The 22,345-nt window shown below is 29.7% G+C and overlaps 10 protein-coding genes across 10 annotated transcripts; 5 read left to right on the top strand and 5 right to left on the bottom strand.

The window, feature by feature from the left end:
- Positions 1–66: 66 nt before the first annotated feature.
- Positions 67–1,074, top strand: T551_03286 (uncharacterized protein; the record flags this gene model as incomplete). Its single annotated transcript, XM_018375549.1, has 5 exons — positions 67–83; positions 134–283; positions 327–601; positions 651–812; positions 857–1,074. The coding sequence occupies 5 exons, from the start codon at positions 67–69 to the stop codon at positions 1,072–1,074; spliced, it is 822 nt and encodes a 273-aa protein (XP_018228155.1).
- Positions 1,075–1,169: 95 nt separating this feature from the next.
- On the bottom strand, positions 1,170–4,878 carry T551_03285 (uncharacterized protein; the record flags this gene model as incomplete). Its single annotated transcript, XM_018375548.1, has 16 exons — positions 1,170–1,215; positions 1,260–1,384; positions 1,429–1,723; positions 1,749–1,969; positions 2,010–2,221; positions 2,262–2,699; positions 2,740–2,978; positions 3,023–3,732; positions 3,779–3,866; positions 3,908–4,008; positions 4,058–4,197; positions 4,241–4,335; positions 4,381–4,513; positions 4,557–4,619; positions 4,663–4,752; positions 4,803–4,878. 16 exons carry the CDS (start codon positions 4,876–4,878, stop codon positions 1,170–1,172), a joined length of 3,072 nt encoding a protein of 1,023 aa, XP_018228154.1.
- A 446-nt stretch (positions 4,879–5,324) lies between these two features.
- T551_03284 (uncharacterized protein) lies at positions 5,325–6,762 on the top strand (the record flags this gene model as incomplete). The annotated part of the gene is made up of 8 exons (XM_018375547.1): positions 5,325–5,396; positions 5,441–5,490; positions 5,539–5,574; positions 5,618–5,935; positions 5,978–6,068; positions 6,110–6,256; positions 6,302–6,533; positions 6,578–6,762. 8 exons carry the CDS (start codon positions 5,325–5,327, stop codon positions 6,760–6,762), a joined length of 1,131 nt encoding a protein of 376 aa, XP_018228153.1.
- A 93-nt stretch (positions 6,763–6,855) lies between these two features.
- Positions 6,856–8,263, bottom strand: T551_03283 (uncharacterized protein; the record flags this gene model as incomplete). The annotated part of the gene is made up of 6 exons (XM_018375546.1): positions 6,856–7,143; positions 7,189–7,330; positions 7,378–7,457; positions 7,482–7,583; positions 7,637–7,666; positions 7,694–8,263. 6 exons carry the CDS (start codon positions 8,261–8,263, stop codon positions 6,856–6,858), a joined length of 1,212 nt encoding a protein of 403 aa, XP_018228152.1.
- Positions 8,264–8,701: 438 nt separating this feature from the next.
- On the bottom strand, positions 8,702–11,330 carry T551_03282 (dynamin-related GTPase DNM1; the record flags this gene model as incomplete). Its single annotated transcript, XM_018375545.1, has 9 exons — positions 8,702–8,722; positions 8,780–9,037; positions 9,081–9,446; positions 9,490–9,732; positions 9,776–10,135; positions 10,178–10,300; positions 10,346–10,688; positions 10,737–11,194; positions 11,238–11,330. 9 exons carry the CDS (start codon positions 11,328–11,330, stop codon positions 8,702–8,704), a joined length of 2,265 nt encoding a protein of 754 aa, XP_018228151.1.
- A 496-nt stretch (positions 11,331–11,826) lies between these two features.
- On the bottom strand, positions 11,827–12,811 carry T551_03281 (uncharacterized protein; the record flags this gene model as incomplete). Its single annotated transcript, XM_018375544.1, has 2 exons — positions 11,827–12,704; positions 12,754–12,811. 2 exons carry the CDS (start codon positions 12,809–12,811, stop codon positions 11,827–11,829), a joined length of 936 nt encoding a protein of 311 aa, XP_018228150.1.
- A 318-nt stretch (positions 12,812–13,129) lies between these two features.
- On the bottom strand, positions 13,130–15,633 carry T551_03280 (RNA-processing protein PTA1; the record flags this gene model as incomplete). Its single annotated transcript, XM_018375543.1, has 8 exons — positions 13,130–13,281; positions 13,321–13,394; positions 13,434–14,254; positions 14,294–14,633; positions 14,681–14,884; positions 14,929–15,059; positions 15,102–15,261; positions 15,314–15,633. The coding sequence occupies 8 exons, from the start codon at positions 15,631–15,633 to the stop codon at positions 13,130–13,132; spliced, it is 2,202 nt and encodes a 733-aa protein (XP_018228149.1).
- A 246-nt stretch (positions 15,634–15,879) lies between these two features.
- Positions 15,880–16,105, top strand: T551_03279 (uncharacterized protein; the record flags this gene model as incomplete). The annotated part of the gene is made up of 2 exons (XM_018375542.1): positions 15,880–15,994; positions 16,041–16,105. The coding sequence occupies 2 exons, from the start codon at positions 15,880–15,882 to the stop codon at positions 16,103–16,105; spliced, it is 180 nt and encodes a 59-aa protein (XP_018228148.1).
- An 838-nt stretch (positions 16,106–16,943) lies between these two features.
- Positions 16,944–18,842, top strand: T551_03278 (dolichyl-P-Glc:Man(9)GlcNAc(2)-PP-dolichol alpha-1,3-glucosyltransferase; the record flags this gene model as incomplete). The annotated part of the gene is made up of 7 exons (XM_018375541.1): positions 16,944–17,139; positions 17,184–17,346; positions 17,390–17,570; positions 17,614–18,083; positions 18,124–18,360; positions 18,411–18,543; positions 18,594–18,842. 7 exons carry the CDS (start codon positions 16,944–16,946, stop codon positions 18,840–18,842), a joined length of 1,629 nt encoding a protein of 542 aa, XP_018228147.1.
- A 2,220-nt stretch (positions 18,843–21,062) lies between these two features.
- On the top strand, positions 21,063–22,338 carry T551_03277 (AmmeMemoRadiSam system protein B; the record flags this gene model as incomplete). Its single annotated transcript, XM_018375540.1, has 8 exons — positions 21,063–21,187; positions 21,228–21,296; positions 21,338–21,450; positions 21,517–21,628; positions 21,666–21,806; positions 21,855–22,058; positions 22,098–22,194; positions 22,243–22,338. 8 exons carry the CDS (start codon positions 21,063–21,065, stop codon positions 22,336–22,338), a joined length of 957 nt encoding a protein of 318 aa, XP_018228146.1.
- Positions 22,339–22,345: the final 7 nt, after the last annotated feature.

The following is a 22,345-nucleotide window of genomic DNA, read 5'->3' as shown; positions in this document are numbered from 1 at the left end:
TTTTTGAAGTTTTTTTTAAATTTTAAAATCTTGTACGTTGAGTTTTACGGGATAAAAGATATAAAAATGACTTCAGGAAAAAGGTTTTTATGATTTATGTTATATTTAAAAAGATAATTAACATTATATATAGCCAAGACTTGTATCTTGACAAATCTCTTAGGAATTGGGTGCTTTTTTCTATTTTTATTGTTATGATTTTGATTGGGATTTTAAAACATTATATTACTATTTTATTGGCAGAAACTCCAAGAAAAATGAAGTTGAAAGAGATAAGAGAATTGTATATTTCGGCTAAGATTTTTGTGGTTTTAATTCTTCTTTAGAAAAGCATTACAAAGATCTGAAATATTACGAGTTCATGCCAATCATATTCCTTTTTCTGCTTTTTATACTCGAAAGTTATTTTTACTTAAAGCTTTTTCTAATGGAGAATACTTAAAAGACCCTGGTCTTAGAGAAACACGTCTTATGAATCCAATTATGGACCCAGGAAACATGGATCAAATGATGAGAATGTTTAGAAGCAATATGGCCAATATAATTCCACAGACAATTATTATGGCATGGATTAATTTTTTCTTTAGTGGATTTATACTAAGTATGTTTGAAATTTGTTTTTTATATTTAATTACAAACAATGGCTTCAGTAAAACTTCCGTTTCCTCTTACATTAAGATTTAAATCAATGTTACAGTCGGGTGTTGCTACAAATGACCTTGATGTATCATGGGTTTCGTCTTTATCATGGTATTTTCTTCTCTTTTTTGGGTTAAAGCCTGTTTATAATCTTATATTGGGTGATGAAAATTGTTTGTATTTAATTTAAAAGAATTATTATTAATACTAGTTTTAGTTGGAGTGAACGAAATGACAGAAATGGATATGCTGATGCCAAATACGACTGAACTAAATACTCTTACACAAGATTTGCAACAATCATCTCCTATTGCCAGTGGAACAGATCTTAATAAATTATTTTCGCTAGAAGTTGAAAATTTAGAACTAATTACGCATGAATGGGTGTTAGAAAATATTGAAGATAGAATACTTAAGCTATATAAAAATGACTAAATATAGTTGTATCACTTTAAGATTGCATTAATTTAACATTAAGCATATTTTAATTATATATGCCACTAAGATAATGTTAAATTATTTTTTATCATTTATATTACCTTGTGTTTTGCTTTACTTGCTTCTATTCTAACGTCTCTAAGTAGTATTAAAATGATATGTAAATAAAACTGTGTTAACACCTTTTAGGATCATCTAATACTTCTACAAGTTTACGAATAACTGTGTTTTTAAAAGGCAGTATAAACTCTGTTTTTAGAATTGTTGGAAATAGACCTAAGCATTTAAGCGCTGCAATTTGGACATTCTAAAATATTTACTTTTTTAAAAAAAACATTAATTTTTACTCACTATATCATTATTATGTTTTTCAGTGGAAAATGTTAGAAGAAAAGGAATTAAAGATCCAAGATGTTCTATTATTAAATCTGAGGATTCTAGTGTTATAATATAAAGAATATTTATATTTGATACTTTTAATTTATAATCATCAAGAGAAAAACATTGAAGAAGTAAAGGTAAAACAGATGCTAATTCAGGTAAAATAATATGTTTTGGTGTATTCTGAATAACATATGACAAAGCAATTAAGTAGTTTGACTTAAGATCTGTCAGTTTATTAGCATAATAATTTAAATATTTAAGACTTTCCTGGAGTTGTAGAATTTAACATTTTTGCTAGTTTAGGTAATATAAAACAAAAAAAAAATTGTTTATATAAAAGTCGAATAGATGCAAAATTTTCTTTATTAATTAATTCATCTTCATTTACAATAATTTCAAAATTATGCGAAATAAATTCTCCAAGATATTTATCATTCATAAGATCTATAAGTTTATTTAATAATGTATATCCGTATTTATTTATTTTCAATATTAATGCTTTTATAACCTGGTGATATTAAAATCTAAAAATTATACTTAAATATTACCCAAAATGTGTATAGAATTATAATTTTTTTTTTTGAAAAATTGTTTTCTGAAATTTTATCCAAAAGAGTTTCACAATAATTAGATTCAATGTTATTATCAAATTTATTATAGATTAGAGATATGAACTTAAATAAGAAAATCTGTTGTTGATCTTCTAAATGATTTTCTAAAATTAAACTGGTTGTAATTTTTATGAAGTTTAATTTTGAATCTGAAGGCAAACACTGATAGAAATAAGTTATTTATTTAACAAATTAAAAAGTAAACCTCTTTTCGGATTCCTGCAAATGCACTAACAAAAATTGAAATTGTTCTTTTTTGATATAAATTAGAATTTTTTTTGAAAGGATTAAATTCTTTAAGCATTATATTTTTTGATAGAAATAATAAATTAGATTCTCCGTTCATAAATAAATTTATTAAATCATTGATAAATAGTTTTTGTTTTTCTAAATTTGAACAGCGTACTATCAAATTAGCTATTTGAGATATAATGTTGATTATTTTAGAATCCATAATTATATTTTCAGTAGAGTGAATACATGAATTTACTACACGAGTAAAGAGTTCAGGTAACAATTGATCAATATAAGATCCTATATCTAGTTTTTTTCTGTTAAAGTTTATCTTAATTGTCAATAAAAGTGTAAATATAAGTGTCCTTCCTTGCAATATATTTTCATTATTTACTATTAGTATTAAAACATATATAAAGATATGTATAATTACCAGAGATAATATCGAATGTATTAAGTATATGAGAAATAAAAATATTAAATAATTGTTTTTCAACACATAGATGAGATAAAACAGTTAAAATAATTTCATTTAAAGGCAAAGAACAATTATTTGATATTGTTGCAGAGTCTGTTTCTGATAATAATTTCAAAAAGCTGGAAAAAGTTGTTTCAAGAATAAGATTAGGTTTGGTTTCTGCAATTTTAACTAAAGCCTCTAAAGCCTCTGCCCTAGATAAATAAATAACTTAATAATAAACATATAATGATAATACTTTAAATTATTTTCTTCTTTGAGAACTATATCATTAAAATATTGTACAATTAATTTTACTTCATCATATTGTAAAAGACTATGAATTTCACTAAAAGTTAAAAGAGCATGAATGGCAGCAGCTCTTGTATATTTGTTTGAAAAAAAAGGTGTTGTTAGTGAATTAGATAAAATGGTAAATAGTCTATTCTTTTCTTTCATTAAAATAGAGTTAATTGGAATTCCTTCATTTATTTCTTTATTGTAAGAATTGTAAACATAAAGTGCAGAAAGAAGAAAAAATGATATAAACTCTAGAATAGCAGCTTTTGTATTTATTGAATCTTCTTTTTCAAATCTTGAGAGCAAACTAGGAATACAATGTTCAAAAAGTAATTCGAAAGCATATTTTGAAGCAGATGAAAGACTATAAAGAATTTTTATACTATTTTTTGCTGTTTTTGTACCAGGTTCTTCGAAGTGTTTATTAATTTCGTCTGATATAGGTGTAAGAAATTTTATTAATGATGTATTTTCAGAATTTTTTGATATTTCTTGAGAAAAAACTTTTGAAATTATAAAAAGACAATCTAATGATTTTTTTACTAAGTCGTCATCTGATTTTTCAAATATTTCATTTTTTAACATATTCCATATCTGTATAATATAAGTTTCAATAACATCAGGCGAATAAGTTTCCATGCAAAAAGATAACATATCTATTATATCTTTCTAACTAAGTATTAAAGAGAATTTTAAGTAATTTAAAAAAGTTTACTTTTGTATTAATAGGAGAAAAGTCATATTTATCAATTAAAGATGGTATAGAATAAGATGATAATTCGTCGTTAGCTGATACACATTTTCTAAATAATTAAAACATTTTAATTAAAAAAAAAGTATTTACTTTAACCATAATTTTAAATTTTCAGTTGTAACTTCAAAAACATCATTAGGGGATGGTTTAAATGTAATTGGAAAATAACAAAATAATAGATTAAAAATATCCTAGATCATAAATTATTATAATACCGATATACATATTATATATATTCACTTTTGCGTATAAAGTTATATTAAATTCAGAAATAACTATATTCATAATGGAAAATATTAAAATTAAATTTCTGGGGTCCTTTTCTCGACCTATAATTTTAATAAAACCTTCAATAAATTCAGATCCCATTTTTTTTAATACTATTAATATGTTTGAAAATATCATAAACACATAGAGTAATACTTTCTTTATGTTTTTTTATTAATTCATCCATGATTTGAAATACAATATATCTATTAGACTGTATATTATTTTCAGGATTAAATTTTTTAAATAATCTATTTAATTATTAAATTGTGTACAAAAAATAAAAAGTTATTTACTCTGTACATAAAAATATTGTCTCTTTATCTTCAAAAAAAACCATTTTTTGTAAAGAATACAAACCTATAAGAATTTCTTTTAAAAATGATTGATCATCAAGACATCCACAAAAGAAGCGTGTTATGACATATACTGATCAATTAAGTTAATAATTCAATGTTTTGTTTTAACTTACTCTGTTTTGAATGGAGTGCTTCTGGTGATATTGATTCAATAACTTTTGAAAGCATAGAAATAGCTAAGAGGAAAGGTTAGTAAATATATAATAGAAATATATTAACCTTTTTTCCTTTTTGGATTTTCATTTCCTGTTAAATACTCTCCAATAAATTCAATAAATTCAAGAATTTTCAGATTTTTATTATCAATGTCTAATTCAATATTACTTTTTGTTAAAAAATATTTAATAACAAATTTTTACCTTTTGAAATTATATTTATTAATTCTTCATAATTTTGTGAGTCTAAAGAAAAATAATTTTTTATTTTATGATCCATTAGAAATTATTATTTAATTTTTGATAAATTGATAGATTTTATATTTAATTAATTATTCTTGAGATGGAATTAATAAATAAGAAAAAGTATAGAAGTTTAAAAAAATAAATAGATAAAAGAATTTTTTTATATTTTCTAAAAATACAACTTCAATTTTTTATAGTTTGAAATAAGCATATTTCTGATACGTTTTATTTAAAATATAATAAAATTTTATTAAGGAGATCATAATTGGTTATATTCTAAATTATAATTTAAACATTTTTATTGTTTCAATTTCTAAATTAAAAAATATAAAATTTTAACTTATATAATTTCAAAATAATTTTAAAAAAATTAAAATATATTTAATATTGTTTTATAATTAATAATTTTAATTTAATAAAAATGTATTTAACATTTTAAATATTTCATAAATTTTATAATTTATCAAAATTATCAAAAAAATGATACAATTTGAAAAAGATAAAAAAGATAAAAACTTTAAAAAAAAAAATAGTATACTTTTAATATTTTATGTAAAGTTTTATACATATATTTACATATAATAATTAATTGTAAGATTCTTTTATCAAAACATTTTTTGATTTTCTCATTAATATTTGGTGGATGGTAATATCAACATATATTTATGTATCATTGAAACTTAATATTAAAAAGTTGCACTAATGTCTTTACATTAGAAGCTATTATTAAGTAAAAATTTTAAAATATAACTTAATAATTAATATTTATATAGAAAGGAACCAAATGCAGGTATTAAATATTATAAAAAATTAGCATCATTAAAAATTAAAGGATTATTAATAACTTTTTTTCAATTCTTATTTATTACTTTAGAAGGATTACTTTATCATTTTTTCACAACATCAACATTTTTAATAAAAAGAAATATTCCTCTTTACAATTGGTTTATTATTGTTTTTCTATTTTTTAGTTCATCTTTTTTAAATAATAAAGCATATGGTTACGGTATTTCTATTCCTATACATATTATTACTCAAAGTGGTGGAACATTAATTACAGTTATTTTAGAATGGTTATGTGCAAATAAAAAGTAAAAATCTATATTTATCTTTTGTTCAAACTCATTGATTAGGTTTAACATTCAAGAGATTTTAGCAGTTTTAATTTTAACACTTGGTGTAATCATTACTAATATTTCAAACGTATCAAATATATCAAATAAAGTTAAAAACTATTTTATTTACAAATAATCTAATTTAAGTAGCATTCCTCAAAATCATCTATATTAGAATATATTATAGGCATAATTATTCTTATAATTTCTCAAATTTTTAGATCTTTTATGAATATATATATGGAAAAGACAGTTAAATTATATTCTCCAAATTGGAGAGAAGTCAATTTTTACATGGTTAGTATATTAAGGAAAAAAGAAAAAATTTGATATTTTTATAAGCATTTTTTTTCTTTTTTAATTTACATACCAATACTACCAACAATATATTCACAAGTTAAATTATTAAGTTTTTATGAAACATCATATACTTCACAATTTGCAGATACATTTTCCTATAACCCTTTATATATTTTTACAAAATTCAAACATTCCAAAACATTTAATTATGCATTTTATTTCTTTATTAATGTAATCACACAATCATTATGTGTCCAAGGAATAAATAGATTAAGTATTACTATTTATATAATTTAATTAGCTTTAAATATATTTTAGATATTATATCTACAGCTTTGACTACAAATATAATACTTAGTTCACGGAAATTTCTTAGTTTGATTTTAAGTATTTATATATTTGGGAATGAAATATATTTAGAAACTATATTAGGAGTTATTTTAGTATTTGGTGGTGGAATTTGGTATAGTGTCGAATTACATAAAAAAGCAATACAAATTTAAAAATTTGCCTTTATTAATGCTAGTTTTATCTAATTTGTTTAAGAATAGATATATTATATTTTTAATTTTATTAACAAAAATATATTATATAACTTAATCATATCTTTCTAGATATCCAATATTCCAAATACCGAATTGTCTACTGCTTTTAGGAATTAAAGAATTACTTTCTTTTAGTGAATATAGCATACTTTTAATCATTTCTGGATGAAGTACAACATTATTATCATATGATTCTATACTAGTATTTTGAATTAACATATAAAATATTTTCATTACACGAGTCCCAAGAAACTTATTATATTTATTATTATTAATATTTATGTCAGGCCCATAAAATAAACCATTCGTTATTCTTAAATCAGAATTAAATACCCATATCTATTTACAATTAAACAACCATATATATATATATATATTATATACCTTTAATACGCAATTCTTTGTCTCTTCATTATAAATATCAAATTTATAATTTGCATGTACTTCAATCAAAGTCAATAATTGAGCAGAAATAAAAACGTTTATATGAAAAGAAATTGTTCTAAAAAAATTAGAATACTTTTTTCTAATATTGATAAGTACTTTTCCATATTTTTTTCAACTAATTTCCACTTATAAAGCTTTATTCCATCTTCAGCCACTGTACCTATATTCATTTTACAAGAACTACAAAATACATTGTTTTCTTCAATCTAATAAACTATTAGTATGTGGACCTTCGATTTAATCTTATCCGACGCTAGTCTTTGCATCGCATAATGAAATAACGTGTCTAAATATGAAAGAAATCCATCATTAATTGAGGATATCTTATCATACTTTGATATTTGGCTTTTGTATCAGTACATAGATATATAAAAAATCATAATACTTTCTTTAAGCCGAATATAATATCATTAATCTGTATGCATCTGACTATTATTTTTACCTTTGTATTTTGTATATTTTCATGAAAAACCAAAAAATAAGATAACCCTACAAAAACAATGCCTGGACGAGATACAAATTTACGATTTTTATATACTCCAAATTCCTGTAATATGCTTTGTTTTCTTCCATGACATACCCAGTAATCCATCATATCAGCCCAATTATCAGAAGGAAGATTTCTCCAATATTTTATTTCATTTTTATTCAACAAGATAGACAAACAAAAAATACAGCAAAAATTTGAATTCAAATCAATATATACTGCAGACCAAGGCGATATTTCTTCAGTAGCTTTAACCAAGGAGTTATTTAATGGAAGACGGATTGACAAAGCTTTATTAAGTTGATTTACTTGTATAAAAGTATCTTTTTTTGTTTCACCAGGAAGAAAAATAGTTATTAATACACCCTTAAGCTCTAAAGATATTGAATGTGTATTAAACAATTTTAATAAGTCTGGTTTATACGTATTTTCTGGATATTCTATAATAAGATTAATAACTCGAATATGTGAAAGAGCTTCTGCAATAAAAAATAAACTCTTTTCTTTAGGATTTTTAGCTTCCATTAGTGAACAGCTTACTTATTAATAGTTTACATTTTGCTGAATGGGATTCTAAATTATCTAAACTATAATAATTATTAATACCATTTATAAAAAAAATAATTTTACGTTAAATTAGATCTTTTTAAAAATAATTTAGAAATTACAATTTCATTTTTATAAAATATATTTATTGCACAACTTTAATACAAATAAAATCATTAAGTACGTATAAACCTAAAAAGATATTATTTTATAAAGCCCAAAAAACAAAATAAAAACTTTTAGAAAAAAATAACCATATGTTAAAAGCACAGAACTTAAAGCTATTTTATATAAGCAAGCTCTAATATGAGATGTATTTATAATCAAAACCATAGCACTAGCTTATAGATATATTTATTTAAATAATAAACAATATTAATCAAGTCTTAGCTTAGAATAGTAGTTTACATTATTTCACTAATATATTTTATAGCTTGCCTATACACACTTAATAGCTAAAATGTGTTAATTTTTCCTCAATAAAATAAATTTTACCTTTTGAAACTTTTCTCTCTCTAATGCCAATGATTCATTTTCATATAATAAATCATTAAATAATTCTTCTTTATATAATTCAGTAACAAGCTTGTTTTGAAGACTTTGTTTACAGTAATTCACAAGAAAATGCATAATAGCTTTCGGGACTTGATCTTGAACAGTTTCCCTTACTGTATTAAAATAAGATATTATTAAACTACGGATCAAATTGACTTCTAATTGTTGCCGTTCATTCATATTTTCATCATAATCATTCTTTTTCTTAAATTAATAAACAAATAAACATTTTGGAACCTACATTAATAATATCTAATGATTCTTTATTTATAGACATTATATCGTGAGAAATAGAATTTTCTGAATATTTAAGAATATTCAAATCTTTTTCCATAAATGGTATAGATAATGATGCTTTTGTATGTTCTTTTTTATCATTACCAAAAAAACCACTAAAAAAAGGATCTTTAATCTTAGACGAATTGATACATCCCGTTAAATTTGAAGATGACCTATTTGAAAAAGCTATATCACTATTTGATTCAGAATTAGATACGCCTATTTCACAAAAAATTCCATTATTTTGCATAATAGTATTATTTGATTCATTTGATGTTGATCTTGAAGGCTCTACTATTCCATTAGATAAAGTCATATTTTCAGATACCTAGACATCGTATTATTAAAAAATATATTTATTTTCATACTACTTTTCTTTTATTATCAATTTCTTTTTTATCTAGCTTGTTTTTTTTGTCTTTATTTGAATACTGAAAAATAGAAGAAATTAAACCCATTCTATCAACAAAATTTGGATGATCGATATTTATGTATGCCATTTGAATCAATATTAGACTTTCAACATAACTAGATGTAGGTTCTAATCTTTCTCTTAATAAATCCAACATAATTTCAAGTATTTTAGCCTGGAGTCGTGGGTATCTTTCAAGTTCCTAAAAATAATTAAGATTCTTAAATTAAATATATTTGCCTTACACCACTAGTACACGTATGGCATAATTTTGCAAGCTCTTCATAAACAAGTTCAACACATCTTCGACATGGTATTTCTAGTAACTTAATTTGAGGTTTCACAAGAATGTCGAACGCAAGACCAGGAACAAATAGTGACGATCGGGGACCAGAAGAGTTCCTAATAGCAGTTCTAATATTCTGCACAGTTAAATTTCCTGCAGGATCAATAATATTTAGAGCATTTTTAAAAACATTGCTAAATATGTAATAAATTCGAGCACCACCACAAAGCTCTTTTGTAGAAATTTCAGAAGATGATCCATCAATCGAAGAAATAAAAGAGTTAGAAAATTTATTTATTAAGTAAAGCAAAGCAGTATTCTGTATAAACGTTAATTAAAGATAAGTTCAATATATGAATACCTTATTTTTCCCCATAAAATGTTGATTATCATACAAAGAAATCTCCTGTTGCATTTGTCCCATGAGCATATTAAGTTTTGCTTTTATATCTGGAAGTTTTTCTCGTATATGTTGCATAAAAATCTATATCTAATTAATTTAATATATTTATAAAAACAAAGATTAAACAATATTCAAAGACTTTACAAGATATGGAGTTCCACATAAATGCGATATATTTTTGTATGTAGGATGATTATAGAAAAAATCTCTTTCAAAGCGTAATCCATCCTTTAAACTTTTATTTATTAAAATATCTTGTTGACTGCGATTAACAACACCGATAAACCCAAGTTTTAAAGGATAAACATGTCCTAACAAAATATCAAGAGCATTGGTACCATGATCCATTAAATCAAGTTTAGTAAGAATTCCAATGGTTCTTTTTCTTTGAGGATCAACCTGGCGTGCAAGTTTTAAAGATTCTGAATTAACTAAATCAACATTAGCTGGAGTTATTGCCAAGATAATACTATTTTATCAGTTTAATAAATGTCATATTACCAAGCAAAAAAATTACCTATTTGGTTTTGCAATATAATCTTGAATAAGAGAACGTACTTGACGCTCAATATCTAATGGCTGATCACCAATTGGAATTTTCGTTAATCCAGGAAGATCAACTAAAGTAAGGTTTATAATGTGAGGAGAAAATATTTTAAGTTGAATAGGCTGTCTATTAATTCCCTTGTTATCACCAGCAACTCTAGATGTTTCATTTTCAATTTCACGACGAACTTCTGTAAACTGAGTATAACGTTTCCCCGGATTATGAGAGAATTCTGCCCACTCTTGTTCTTTAGAATTATCTAAAACAGAACCTTTTATTTTGACATTTATTAAAGGTAATATATTAATAAGCTGTAATATTAAGGGACGCCTTGTTACAACTCCTGGACCACGAGGCAAAAAATCTTTACCAACAATGTTTTCTAAGACAGAACTTTTACCACTTGATTGACTTCCTACAACAACAACCTTTAATTATTAAATAAATCATTGCCCAAAAATAAATCCATACTTGAGGTAAATCAATATTATCTGTACCAATAGTATTAAATATAAGATCTTGAAGTTTATTTAAAAGTGGAACCATATCCTCCAAAGAACCCATTTTTATAATAAATTCTTATGGCTTATTTTTGTCAGATTTTAATAGGTTTGTTTTAAATTATTTTCCAAAAAAAATGCTAAAATGATTTTTCCATATAAATATTAAACTGATTTGTTGATTATTTCTTCTTTTAAAGCTTTTTTATATCCAAAATTTACTGTCAATCTACAAGTGTCAATAATCTCGAGAAAAGCTAATATATTTGATAAAATAATAATAAATTAAATTCATATTATATTGGTTAAAATCCATCAAGATTTATATTTCAGAAATGACCAATTTGTTTTAAATAAAAACTAAACACTTTATATAATTCTTACTATATTCACTTTAGGGTATTATTTATAATTACATAAAATAGTAATTATGAAAAAGTTTCATTATTGTAAATTAATACTAAAAGTTTGATGTGCATGATTATTATTTAATGAAATAATATAGTAGGATAAGTATAAATTATTTTGAAAAAATGCATATCATTTTTCTATGAGATTTATTATCTATTTAATCCACCAATGTTTACAAGGCGCATTTTATTATTCAAATTGTTCAATTCCTTTAAAACTTCATTTGCTTGCTCAATATTTTTCTCATTTTCTTTTTCAGAAGATTCAACGCGTTTCCTAAGCGCATCTAGTATTTCCTGGAAATTATTAGCATATTGTTCCTGAGACTCTTCAAACTGCTTTTGTATTTTCTGAATCATTTCCCTCTCTGCAACATTTTCCAACGACAATTGCTTGATTTCTTCCTCAAACCGCTGAATATGCTTCCCATCTTCTTCTCTCAGCTTCTGCAAAAAACTTACTTGACTCGATAAACATTCCAGTTCCACTCTGTATTTTTTTTCCAATGACAATATCTCCTTCCCCAACGTGTCATATTCCTTCTCTGCTTTGTAAAGCTGTGATACTTTGCAAATAATCTCATCATTCATCTCTCTAATCCGCTTACGATCCCCATTACACTCATCTTCCAGCTCTGAATTCCTCTTTTCCAGCTTCTCAACCCTCAGCTCAAGCTCCTTACGCTTCTCTATCCCCTCTTTAAATGTACGCTCCTTCCGTGCCAGAATACTGCTAAAGTTCTCATTTTCCACTTGCAGACGCTCAACAATCTCCTTAATCGCCATATACCTCTTCAAAAGCGCCTCCCTTGCCTTTCTTTCTGACTCACACGATGTAATTGCTGCATTCCGTGACACTTTCAGCAGATCAATCTCCTTTTGCAGGCTCTCAATTACCCGCGATGTACCCGTCCATATTTGCTGCCGAGGCGTTGATTTTTCATACCCTGCTTCCTCCTCCAGCAATGGCTCTTCTCTAACACTTTTTGTCAGTGTTTCCAGCCGCTGCAGCTCTGCATTTGTCCCTGCTTTTCCCATCTACATCAATACTTGTTTTTTTCTCGTTTTTGCTCGTACCTATTTCATGACGCAAAGAATGCAGCTGGCTCCGCCATAGTCCATCTTCTCCTGCCATAATACGTGTATAATATCTGTTTTTTCCTTGATTTATAGCGTGCTTCTTCTTATATATCTATACAATTTCATTTTCTTGATTTACGTTGTTAAATTCTGATGGTCGATACAACGCGTTGTGTAAGATAGATAAAGGCAGCGTCGACGAGAGACAGCAAAGAATAACGAAGAGTAAAATAAGAGCTAAGAAGAGGTAAGAAGAGACAAAAAAGAAAGAAAACTAAGGAGAAACAGAGAAGAAAAAGAGATTATAAGCAGAAATGAAGAAAACAGAGAGAAAACATGTGTGGTGAATGTGCAATTGACAGAAAACAAAGGATTATAAAGAAGTCTTGAGAGAATGAGTGATATCAGAAGTGGGAGGGGAAAGAGAAGTGTCAGAAGGAGCAGAAGACGGGATCTGAGGAGAATGAAGGATTTCAGGACGATATTTGCTAAGTATTCGTTGAACAGGAGTAGAAATGTCGGAATCTAGAGATATGAATCAGGAGAAAAAAGAGGGGTATATACGGTTTTCAGCCCACAGAGTCTGTACAAAGTCAAGACAGACAGCCCGGACGGGTGGACGGAGCATGATGAGGTATCTGGAGGGGGTCAATGAGAAAGAAGAAGGGGAAACATACTGCAAGGCGGCAAAGCCGAGTTTGCTTCGTTCGGGGTCCAGACAAAGAATACGGAGCCGATGGATACAGGTTACAGAAAGCTCGGGCAGATCGGACAGGAACCGTAGAAATGCTTTGTTAGTGCCCTCGACGAAGGGCAAAATTCCGTCCAAAACCATCAGTGTCCATTTTTCATATTGAGGGCCTTCCCAGGTCAAAAGTTCTTCTTTACTTTTACGTAGCATTAAATGATCATTGTACCATTCTTCGCTCAGCCATGTTACGGCGAACTGGATACGTTCTTTAAAGTATGACAGGACATATTCTAAAAGTTTATTTCTTACAAAATGAGAAAAAGAAATTTGATCATTATTATTTTTTTCGTTAGTTTCTTTTGAAGTAATAAGGCCTCTTGTACAAAGACGAGAAATCAATCTAATCCAACTCTGTTTGTTCCATTTATTTGTTTTTAAGTTTTCCAAATTAAGGATTCGTGTGTGTTTCGTATCATTTGATGTCGTGTCTTTGAAAACATTTAAAAATAATCTATCTATAACAGCATGGAATTGTTTTGTTAGTGAAGACGGTGTGAAAGGTTGCGGATCAGGGAGTTCAAAAGGGGCTGCTTTTATAGTCTTTTCGTAATAATTTTTTTCTTTGATTTGTAAATTGTGGATTTTCATAACATTTTCATCCAATGGGAAAGTAGATGCATCAGACGGCTCATAATCATCTTCTTCAGTATCAGTAATATTTTTTAAAGAGTCTTTGAGTAGTTTGTTTTCTTCGATATTCGTTGGTACTTTTAATTGTGTTTGTTCTAATAGTCTCGATCGCAATATCTATAGTTTGTTAATATTGCAAACTTAAAGCCTGGATACTACATTAATATTGCGTTCAAAAAGGTCATTTTTAATATATAAAAGACTTTCAATTGTAATTCTTGCTACAAGTTCATGAGGAAGCTGAGTAACATCAATAGAAAGCAATGGATTGTCTTTTTTCATCTGATTAAGCATAAATAATGAAATAATAGATGTATTAGGCACTATTTCAGAGTTTTTCTGTAAATTTGTGTTCTCCATTTTTATCCTTTTGGTAGAAAAATAATTAACGTCAGAGAAAAATCTTTTACGAGAGTTATCATCTTGCATATCAAATTTTTCCTGGGCAGATAGATATTGGTTAATTTTTGCGGCCAAAGGACCTACATTATTAGTTCTGAAACTCAATCAGTATATAGCTAAAACTTTTTTTTCCTAAGAAACCTTAAAAAATTTGTTAAAACAATTATAATGTTTTTGATTAATGATCGTGTTTGAATATGTAATTTCATGTCATTTTGTTCTTTGAAAGTGTCATCTATAGGGCTAAAACTTAAAATTCCATTAATAATTCGTGTATTTATATCTATCCTATGTTTTGCTAAAACAATCAAACAATTTAAAGTAGCAGTGATCGTAAGAGGGTCCCTAAACTAATTAATAATTTTTCTCTGATTTTTGTACTTCATTACAATGGTTTTTCAGACATATTTTCGATAAGTCTATCTAAAAAACCCTTGGCTTCTGCTTCAAGATCAAGACTATTTAAAAAAGGGTGTGTAGGCATAATTAAATTCAAGGAAATATCAGATTTATTAATAAGCTATTACAGTTAAACTAATTAAAATAAATTTCATAAAATTACTCTTGGATCTTTTGTACCCAACGTTTGAGTTTGTATTATAGTTTGAATAAATTTGATACATGCGACACGAATGCCTCTATTTTTTGACTTCCACAGCTGAAAAATACGGTTCTTAATCTGCATCACCTGATTCCAGACAGACAGATTTTGTTGTACAGACCTAATGTACAAAAGATTTAAAGAAAAATGTACATTGCACCATAAAAACTTACACATAGCGAAACATAATAGGATAAATTGCTGAACAGCACCGAATAATGCTTTTTAATAACACAATATCATCAAATTGTACATAATTAATCAATGTCTCAAGGCATTGCAATCCAAGCTTTTCCTTGTTATCTATAGATAAATTTGGTGTTGTAAATGTCAAAGCAAGAAAATCTGCAATCCACTGGCGTATTGAGAGCTCTGACCGCATTGCAATAGGCAAAACTCCTGGAACAATCTGTAAAAAAAAAGATGCATCTTGTTCTACAAGTTCCCATATCGTATTTAACTGAGAAAGCTGAGCTGCCGTGTCGTCGTTCATAAAGATCCTTTCGGATTTTAAAGATACTTTTCAATTATTAATAGATGAAAGCTTCTGCTGCTTTTTTTACACAAAAAATTGGCTGTATTGTGAGTATTTTGTGTAAATTTTTTTTCAAAACGTTGTATACGATAATTCTAAATTATATCGTTAATATTAACAAATTAAATCTTTTTTATGATCAAAAAGACGTATTTTCTTATGAAAAAACATAATATTATTTTGAAAATTCCTATATTTAACAGAATGAGGTTTTATTCTACTTTTCATGATTCTTACGTTTTACGCCATATTCGTAAACCATATACTTTAAGAAACAGTATTACAGGATCGGTTTTATTTGGTTTTGCAGTAGGCGTATGTAAGTTTTATGCCTTTTGTTATATTTTTGTTACTGATTGAGTCAGATTTCTATTCTATCTATGCAGTTAAGCAGGATGATTTGAGTGATGTTGTGTTGGAAGAGAAGTGATATGTATAAAAGAGAAAATAATACAGAAAAGGGCTTTGTTTTTGCTTTGTTACATTTCTTTGATGTTCTAGTTAAATTAGGAGTACATTCTATTTATTTTTTAAGGATTGGTGCCCTGGAGTTCATTGTTTTAAATTTCAATTGTGGTGGAAAAGAATTCTAGGGAGTTGGTGGAACATGTTATATGTTTTAAACTTGTATTCTTTTTTATTAAGCATTTTTCTCATTATTTTTTCAAAATTAATACTAGCGGTTTAAACGGTTTGAAAGTTTTTACTTTAAAGCATGAGGATTTTAGAAAGCTAAGCCACTCTGCGGTATCCGTATCATTTTAGCATTTTTTATTTAAATAATATCAATATCTTTTTATTTTATCACCAGTGTTCTCACATAAATTAGAATTTTGGCATTAAAAGATTAAGAAATTCAGAATCATCTGCTTGCATTTTTAATCAGCTTCAAAGCAGGATGCATTTCAGTATATTTTTCAATATAAGACTGAATAAATCGTTTTTTATATACCAAAGTCAATAATTGATGAAAGAAACATTAAGAAAAAATATTAAAAAAAGTATCTATTCAAATTTTAAACAAAAAAACATACATATAAATATTTGTCTGTAAATTCGATGTATCATTATCTTTTTTATCGCCTCAATCCTATTTAATCTTTTTGTATATATTTTTAAAAATCATAAACACAAGAATGTCTTTAATGTTTGACAAAGCCATGCATAAGAAAAATCCTGCTTGATTCACATAGTTCTTCTGTATTACTCTTTTATTTTACTTTTCTGTTCAGCGTTTAAAGTCGAAAATATTCCATCTTTAAGATATTATGGATAATCAAAGAAAAGGCATAAAAAGATATGAAATAGAAACAAATATAAAAAAAGAGTCTGAAGGGCCTGTAGAGCCCATTTACTGGATGCTGTATGTCGTTAAATGGAGTTCTTTTCGGTTTCTAATTCTTCCTGTCATTACACTTTTTATGATTATTGTAAGAGCACTGATAGCTCTTGGGACATTTTCTGGTGAAGAACTTACCTTTAGCTTTTTAATTTTAAGCAATCTTCAGGAAGCGGTGGTGACAAAAAATATGGTGATTTTGAAGCACAGAGACATTGGATGGAGATTACCCTACATCTACCGATTAAAGAATGGTATTTCCACAATGCAGAATGGTGGGGGCTGGATTACCCTCCCTTAAGTGCTTATTTGTCTTATATATATGGAAAAATGTTTATTTCTCCCATTCACCATAGTATCATTTACAAAACATAGTGGCCATTTTATAGAGCCTGCATGGTTTGCTTTAGATGTCTCTCACGGTTTGCATACTCAAGAATTGAAATTCTACATGCGTATGACGGTTATTATTTCCGACTTTATTATATATTTTCCTGCAGTTATTCGTTTTGTACGTTACTGGAAACGACTCAAAGGAGGCAATTCTTTAAACAGCGTAATCCTCTTTGGCTCTCTTCTACCACCCCTAATTATTTCAGTACTCTTCTGTCACTCTCATTCTTCTTCAGCCTGCTCTTATTCTTATTGATCATGGCCATTTCCAATACAACAACGTTATGCTGGGGCTTGCACTTCTTTCTCTGACCTATTTTATCAACGATCAGCTTGTTCTTGGTTGCATCTTTTTTGTCTTCTCCATTTCTTTCAAGCAAATGTCTCTCTACTATTCTCCTCTTGTTTTTTCTTATCTTCTTGGCCTCTGCATCTTTCCTCGCCTCAATGTTCCTCGTTTTTTCTTAATAACGGGTTCTACTCTCTTTGCATTTACACTTGTTTTTTTCCCTCTTCTTCTCTCTGGAGGATATCCGGTTCTTTTTCAATGTCTCTACAGAATATTTCCTTTTCAGCGCGGACTTTGGGAAGATAAGGTTGCAAATGCCTGGTGCGTCTTCAACACCCTCATCAAATTCAAACAGAAATATTCTCCTTCCTGTCTTGCAAAGCTCAGGTACTTTTTTCCCCTCTTTTTGCCTCTAATTTTGCCTTAGTTTTGCTGCTACTGCCTTCTCCATCCTCCCTTCTTGCTCTATTCTTTTCCTCCGACCAAGGAAAGACCTTCTTCCCTGGGGACTTCTTTCTTGTGCATTTGGTTTCTTTCTTTTCTCCTTTCAGGTCCATGAAAAGTCAATTCTCCTCCCTCTTATGCCTGCTACTATGCTCCTCGTTACTCCCAACAGAAATACAAAGGCTTGGATCGGCTGGATCAACACATTTGCTACTTTTAGGTTCTTTTTTCCCTTTTTTTCTGTATTTTTTTCTCTTTCTAACAACTCAGTATGTGGCCCCTCCTTAAGCGCGATGGACTTCTCCTCCAGTATGCTGCTCTACTTTTATATTGGCTTTGGCTCGGTGGATTCGTCTTCCACCCCCCTGGGTCTCTTGGTACCTTTGAAACACTTATCCACATGGTTTTCTCTTTTTTTCTGTTTTTTTTTTTTCATTTTTTATCTTCTTATAGGGCTCCTATACACTTCTTGCTTTGATCCACCTTCTGGAGGCCTTTTTTTCTCCGCCAAACCGTTACCCCCACTTGTGGGTGCTCTTGAACATGGTTTTAAGTTTCTTTTGTTTCGTTATCTTCTGGTTCTGGTCTCATTGGAAACTTTTTTCTCGTGCAGGCTTCTATCTCAAGCACAATCCTAATCCTACTCCTAATCCTATTCACAAAAGACCTAGTCCTAGAACCGGTATCATACAAAAACCTTAATTCTCTATAATTGGTTCATTGAAAAGCTATTAAATGATCATTAAGTGGCTATTGAGTCAACTGTCTTTGAGTGGCGTCTATGTGGTCACGTGACTTCTGGTGAATGCTAGTTTGGCCCTGCCAACTGGTCCAATGTATCTATAAGTGCTCTCTGATAGAAGTTCTTTATGAGTGTTACTTGTTCGATGTATTTATTAAACATGCCTATGAATCATATTTATTAAGCATCATTGCCGCCAATACTGATTGAATCTTAAGATACACTATAGCATTTACGGACACATCATGCAACTTCCCTAATAGGAATAAACCCTAGCCCCCCCCCCTGTTTCCATAGAAACGTGATACTTTGCTATTGGTTGATACTGCTTAGGCGATAAACGTGCTAAGATGCAGTGCTCAGCCGCAGTGCTCGTCTGTGCTGAGCTAGCTGAGACAGGAAAAAGCCAGATGTATCTATATAAAGCGTCTACATATATATACAAAATAGTGTTTAATACAGCGAAAACAGCAGCAGAAAACTGTCTGCACAGCCAATAAATACTGTTCAGTACAAGCGACATAGAAACCTGTCTTGCTTAGAGGTATCCATGGAAACCCTAACCCTAGTATATATTAGCAGTCTAGTGGCAGCTCTAAGTGGTGCTGAAATGTGAGCAGTAAATTGTTTTAATACTAAAATTGTAGCCTTTTAGCAAAACACAGACGCAACAAACGCACTGTTGCAGTGCCTGATATATTGAGAGCGAGAGTATATGTTTCCGTGACAATAGTTACTATGGAAACATATTATGGTGATATTAGTTTCGTGGTAAGGAATTACCATGGTTGCCATGGTTACTCTCACAGTCAAGTATAATACTGAGTATGAATGCAGAGTACGAATACTGGGAGCGAAAATGTTTACTGTAAATTGAGTATGAAGTGCTGCAAGCCTCTCCTTGTTCATAATCTATGTATAACTGGATGTTGTGTAGTAGCGTAACCTAGGCAACTGTTGCTAGGTTCCTGCCTCTGAATAAGCTTAGGATCTAAGGACATAGTGTATGGATACAAAATATATAAACAATGGCATCAGTCTGTAGTGAATATAGGCTATGTATTTATATATTACTCCACGTTTCTGGTCATTTATAACTATTTACAGTCCAACTATACTTTGGATTCTAATTTCAAAAAACCTATTTTTTCTATATAGACTGTTCTGATTTCTTAAGCTTAGAAAAGCAGTTCACTGCACTCTGATTATGTTTGGATTATATTTATATATACATTTATACTTATGCTTACATCTCACTTGTACTTATGTTTACACTTGTGTGGTTGTGGTTGCTGTGACAATCATTGAGACAAGCTTAACATCAGCAATAGTGTAAATACAAGTATAAACATAAATATAAATCTAAATGAGTATAAATATATATATGTAAATATAAATACAATGGTAGTTGTTGTATCAAACAGAATCCTAATGCCAGCCCTGATTAAACATGAATACCAATTATATTCGCGACAGTTGCAGCTACTATACATACTGCACACAATCCTACAGTACAGCAATATTCGGCAATAACTGAGTACAAGAGCAAATGCAATAGCAACAGCTGCCATAACAACAGATGCTACGGTAACAACGACAATCTAGCAACGCCAACAATAAGTGCTACAAAATATGTATTAATCTACAATTAAACTATAATTTTACACATAAATACTTTATTTTGTCCTATTCTGACTTATTTTAACCTATCTTTATCCATTTTTTAGTCGATATTTACAGAATCCAACCCTAATACTTGCTGCTCCATATGCAACCCTATAACTCTTTAACCCTATGGAAAACCCTATGAAAAACCCTATAGAAACCCTAATACTAGTGCCTCTGTGTCTCTAATGCAGTCTTTTGACCCCATACATTGCTACCTAATGCCCATGCTTATTATATATGGTACCCATATTGTGCCATACATCTTCCGTCAACACCGCCGTAGTGGGGTTGCTTACCTTTTGTGTGCCTCAATCAATTCCCGACACTCGCCTTGAGCGTCTCCACCCTGTGCAAGACACTCATCTCGTGCTTTCCGTGTCTCTGGGCATGCACAGCTGCCTGTTAGTCTTTGATGCTTTTTTTGCTTCCTTACCATGGCCGTGGCTTCTCTGGCTGCTCTCCAGCGGCCGGTTCAGGCATACAATATCGACAGATGGCCCGCTGCACTACCGATGCGTCGACGAGCAACCCACGCTGGCACCTGGTATCCCAGCTCAGCAGCCGCACTGAGGGCGGCACTCGAGACATTTCTTGGTGGAAAACGTGCAGAAGGAGCAGGAAAGGTCTTAATTACTCCGTCTGACTCTGGCTTTGCCCTGGCGCTGCTAACTAATTAGGCATGCGGGCTATGAGTACAGTGGGCCAACTGCTGGCCGCGGTTACGCTGCAATGAACTGGACTGGAGTGTAGACTACTTATTGGCATTGAAAATTCTTAAAAATACTAGGGATCGTGTATTTATTCTTGGTCCTGCACACCATGTCGACCTCCGGCGCTGTGCACTCCCATCGTGCACTGAGTACGACACTCCTCTCGGTATACTGTCATTGGATATAGAGGGTGAGACTATATACGATTATATACAAAAAAAGCCTGCTGTACTTTTCAGGCAGCTAAATAATACAGTAATTACATCGCTTGAAGCAACTGGTGCATTTGCACGGATGGATCTCCAGACAGATGAGGATGAACATAGCATCGAACAACAGCTGCCATTTATAAGGCATCAACTTGCTGAGTATGAACACTAACAAAGGTGCCACTGACAGGAACAGATGGTCACCAGCAGCAAAGATTGTACCAATTTTAGTGGGTGCAATTGGTACAGAACAAGAGGAGTGGTATGGACAGCTGTTGGCACCATATATCGGAGATACAAAAAACCGATTTATAGTCTCGTCGGATTTCTGCCATTGGTAAGAAAAAGAATAGATAAATAAATAAGAAAAATACAGAGAATGAAGGGGCCAACGGTTTTCGTATACATACTATGCAGAGGCAGGAGAGAAGGGACGGAGATTGTGGCGGGAAGAAGAGCCGTTGAGGGGGGAGCCGATCTATAAGTCGATTGAGCGATGTGACCGAGAAGGGATGCAAAAGATTGAAGAAGGAAGCCACAAGGGGTTTGTAGAGTATCTATCGAGGACAAGAAACACGATTTGCGGGAGGTTTGTGTATAAGTATGGAGGGGAAGTCTGACAGGCCAGGCATCCGATCAGTGTGATGCTGTGTGCACTGGAAAAGGCGAAAATACGTGAAAGATTCCGGTTCATCGACTATACACAGAGCAGTCGGTGCAGAACGGTGAGAGACAGTAGTGTGAGTTATGCGGCGGGGGTGGTGACGTACTAGGAAGAGAAAGAGGAGAAATGTGGAGGAGGAGTGAAGTACTGGAGTTGGAGAGGTGCTAGGAAGTGGTGTTGTGTTTGTTTGAAGGAATTGGTGTAGATGAGTA

This window comes from Pneumocystis jirovecii (assembly GCF_001477535.1).
Source record: "Pneumocystis jirovecii RU7 chromosome Unknown supercont1.16, whole genome shotgun sequence".
Taxonomy (NCBI): Eukaryota; Fungi; Ascomycota; class Pneumocystomycetes; order Pneumocystales; family Pneumocystaceae; genus Pneumocystis; species Pneumocystis jirovecii.
Note: the sequence above shows the minus strand (reverse complement) of the source record. Positions and strands in the feature narration are given on the sequence as shown.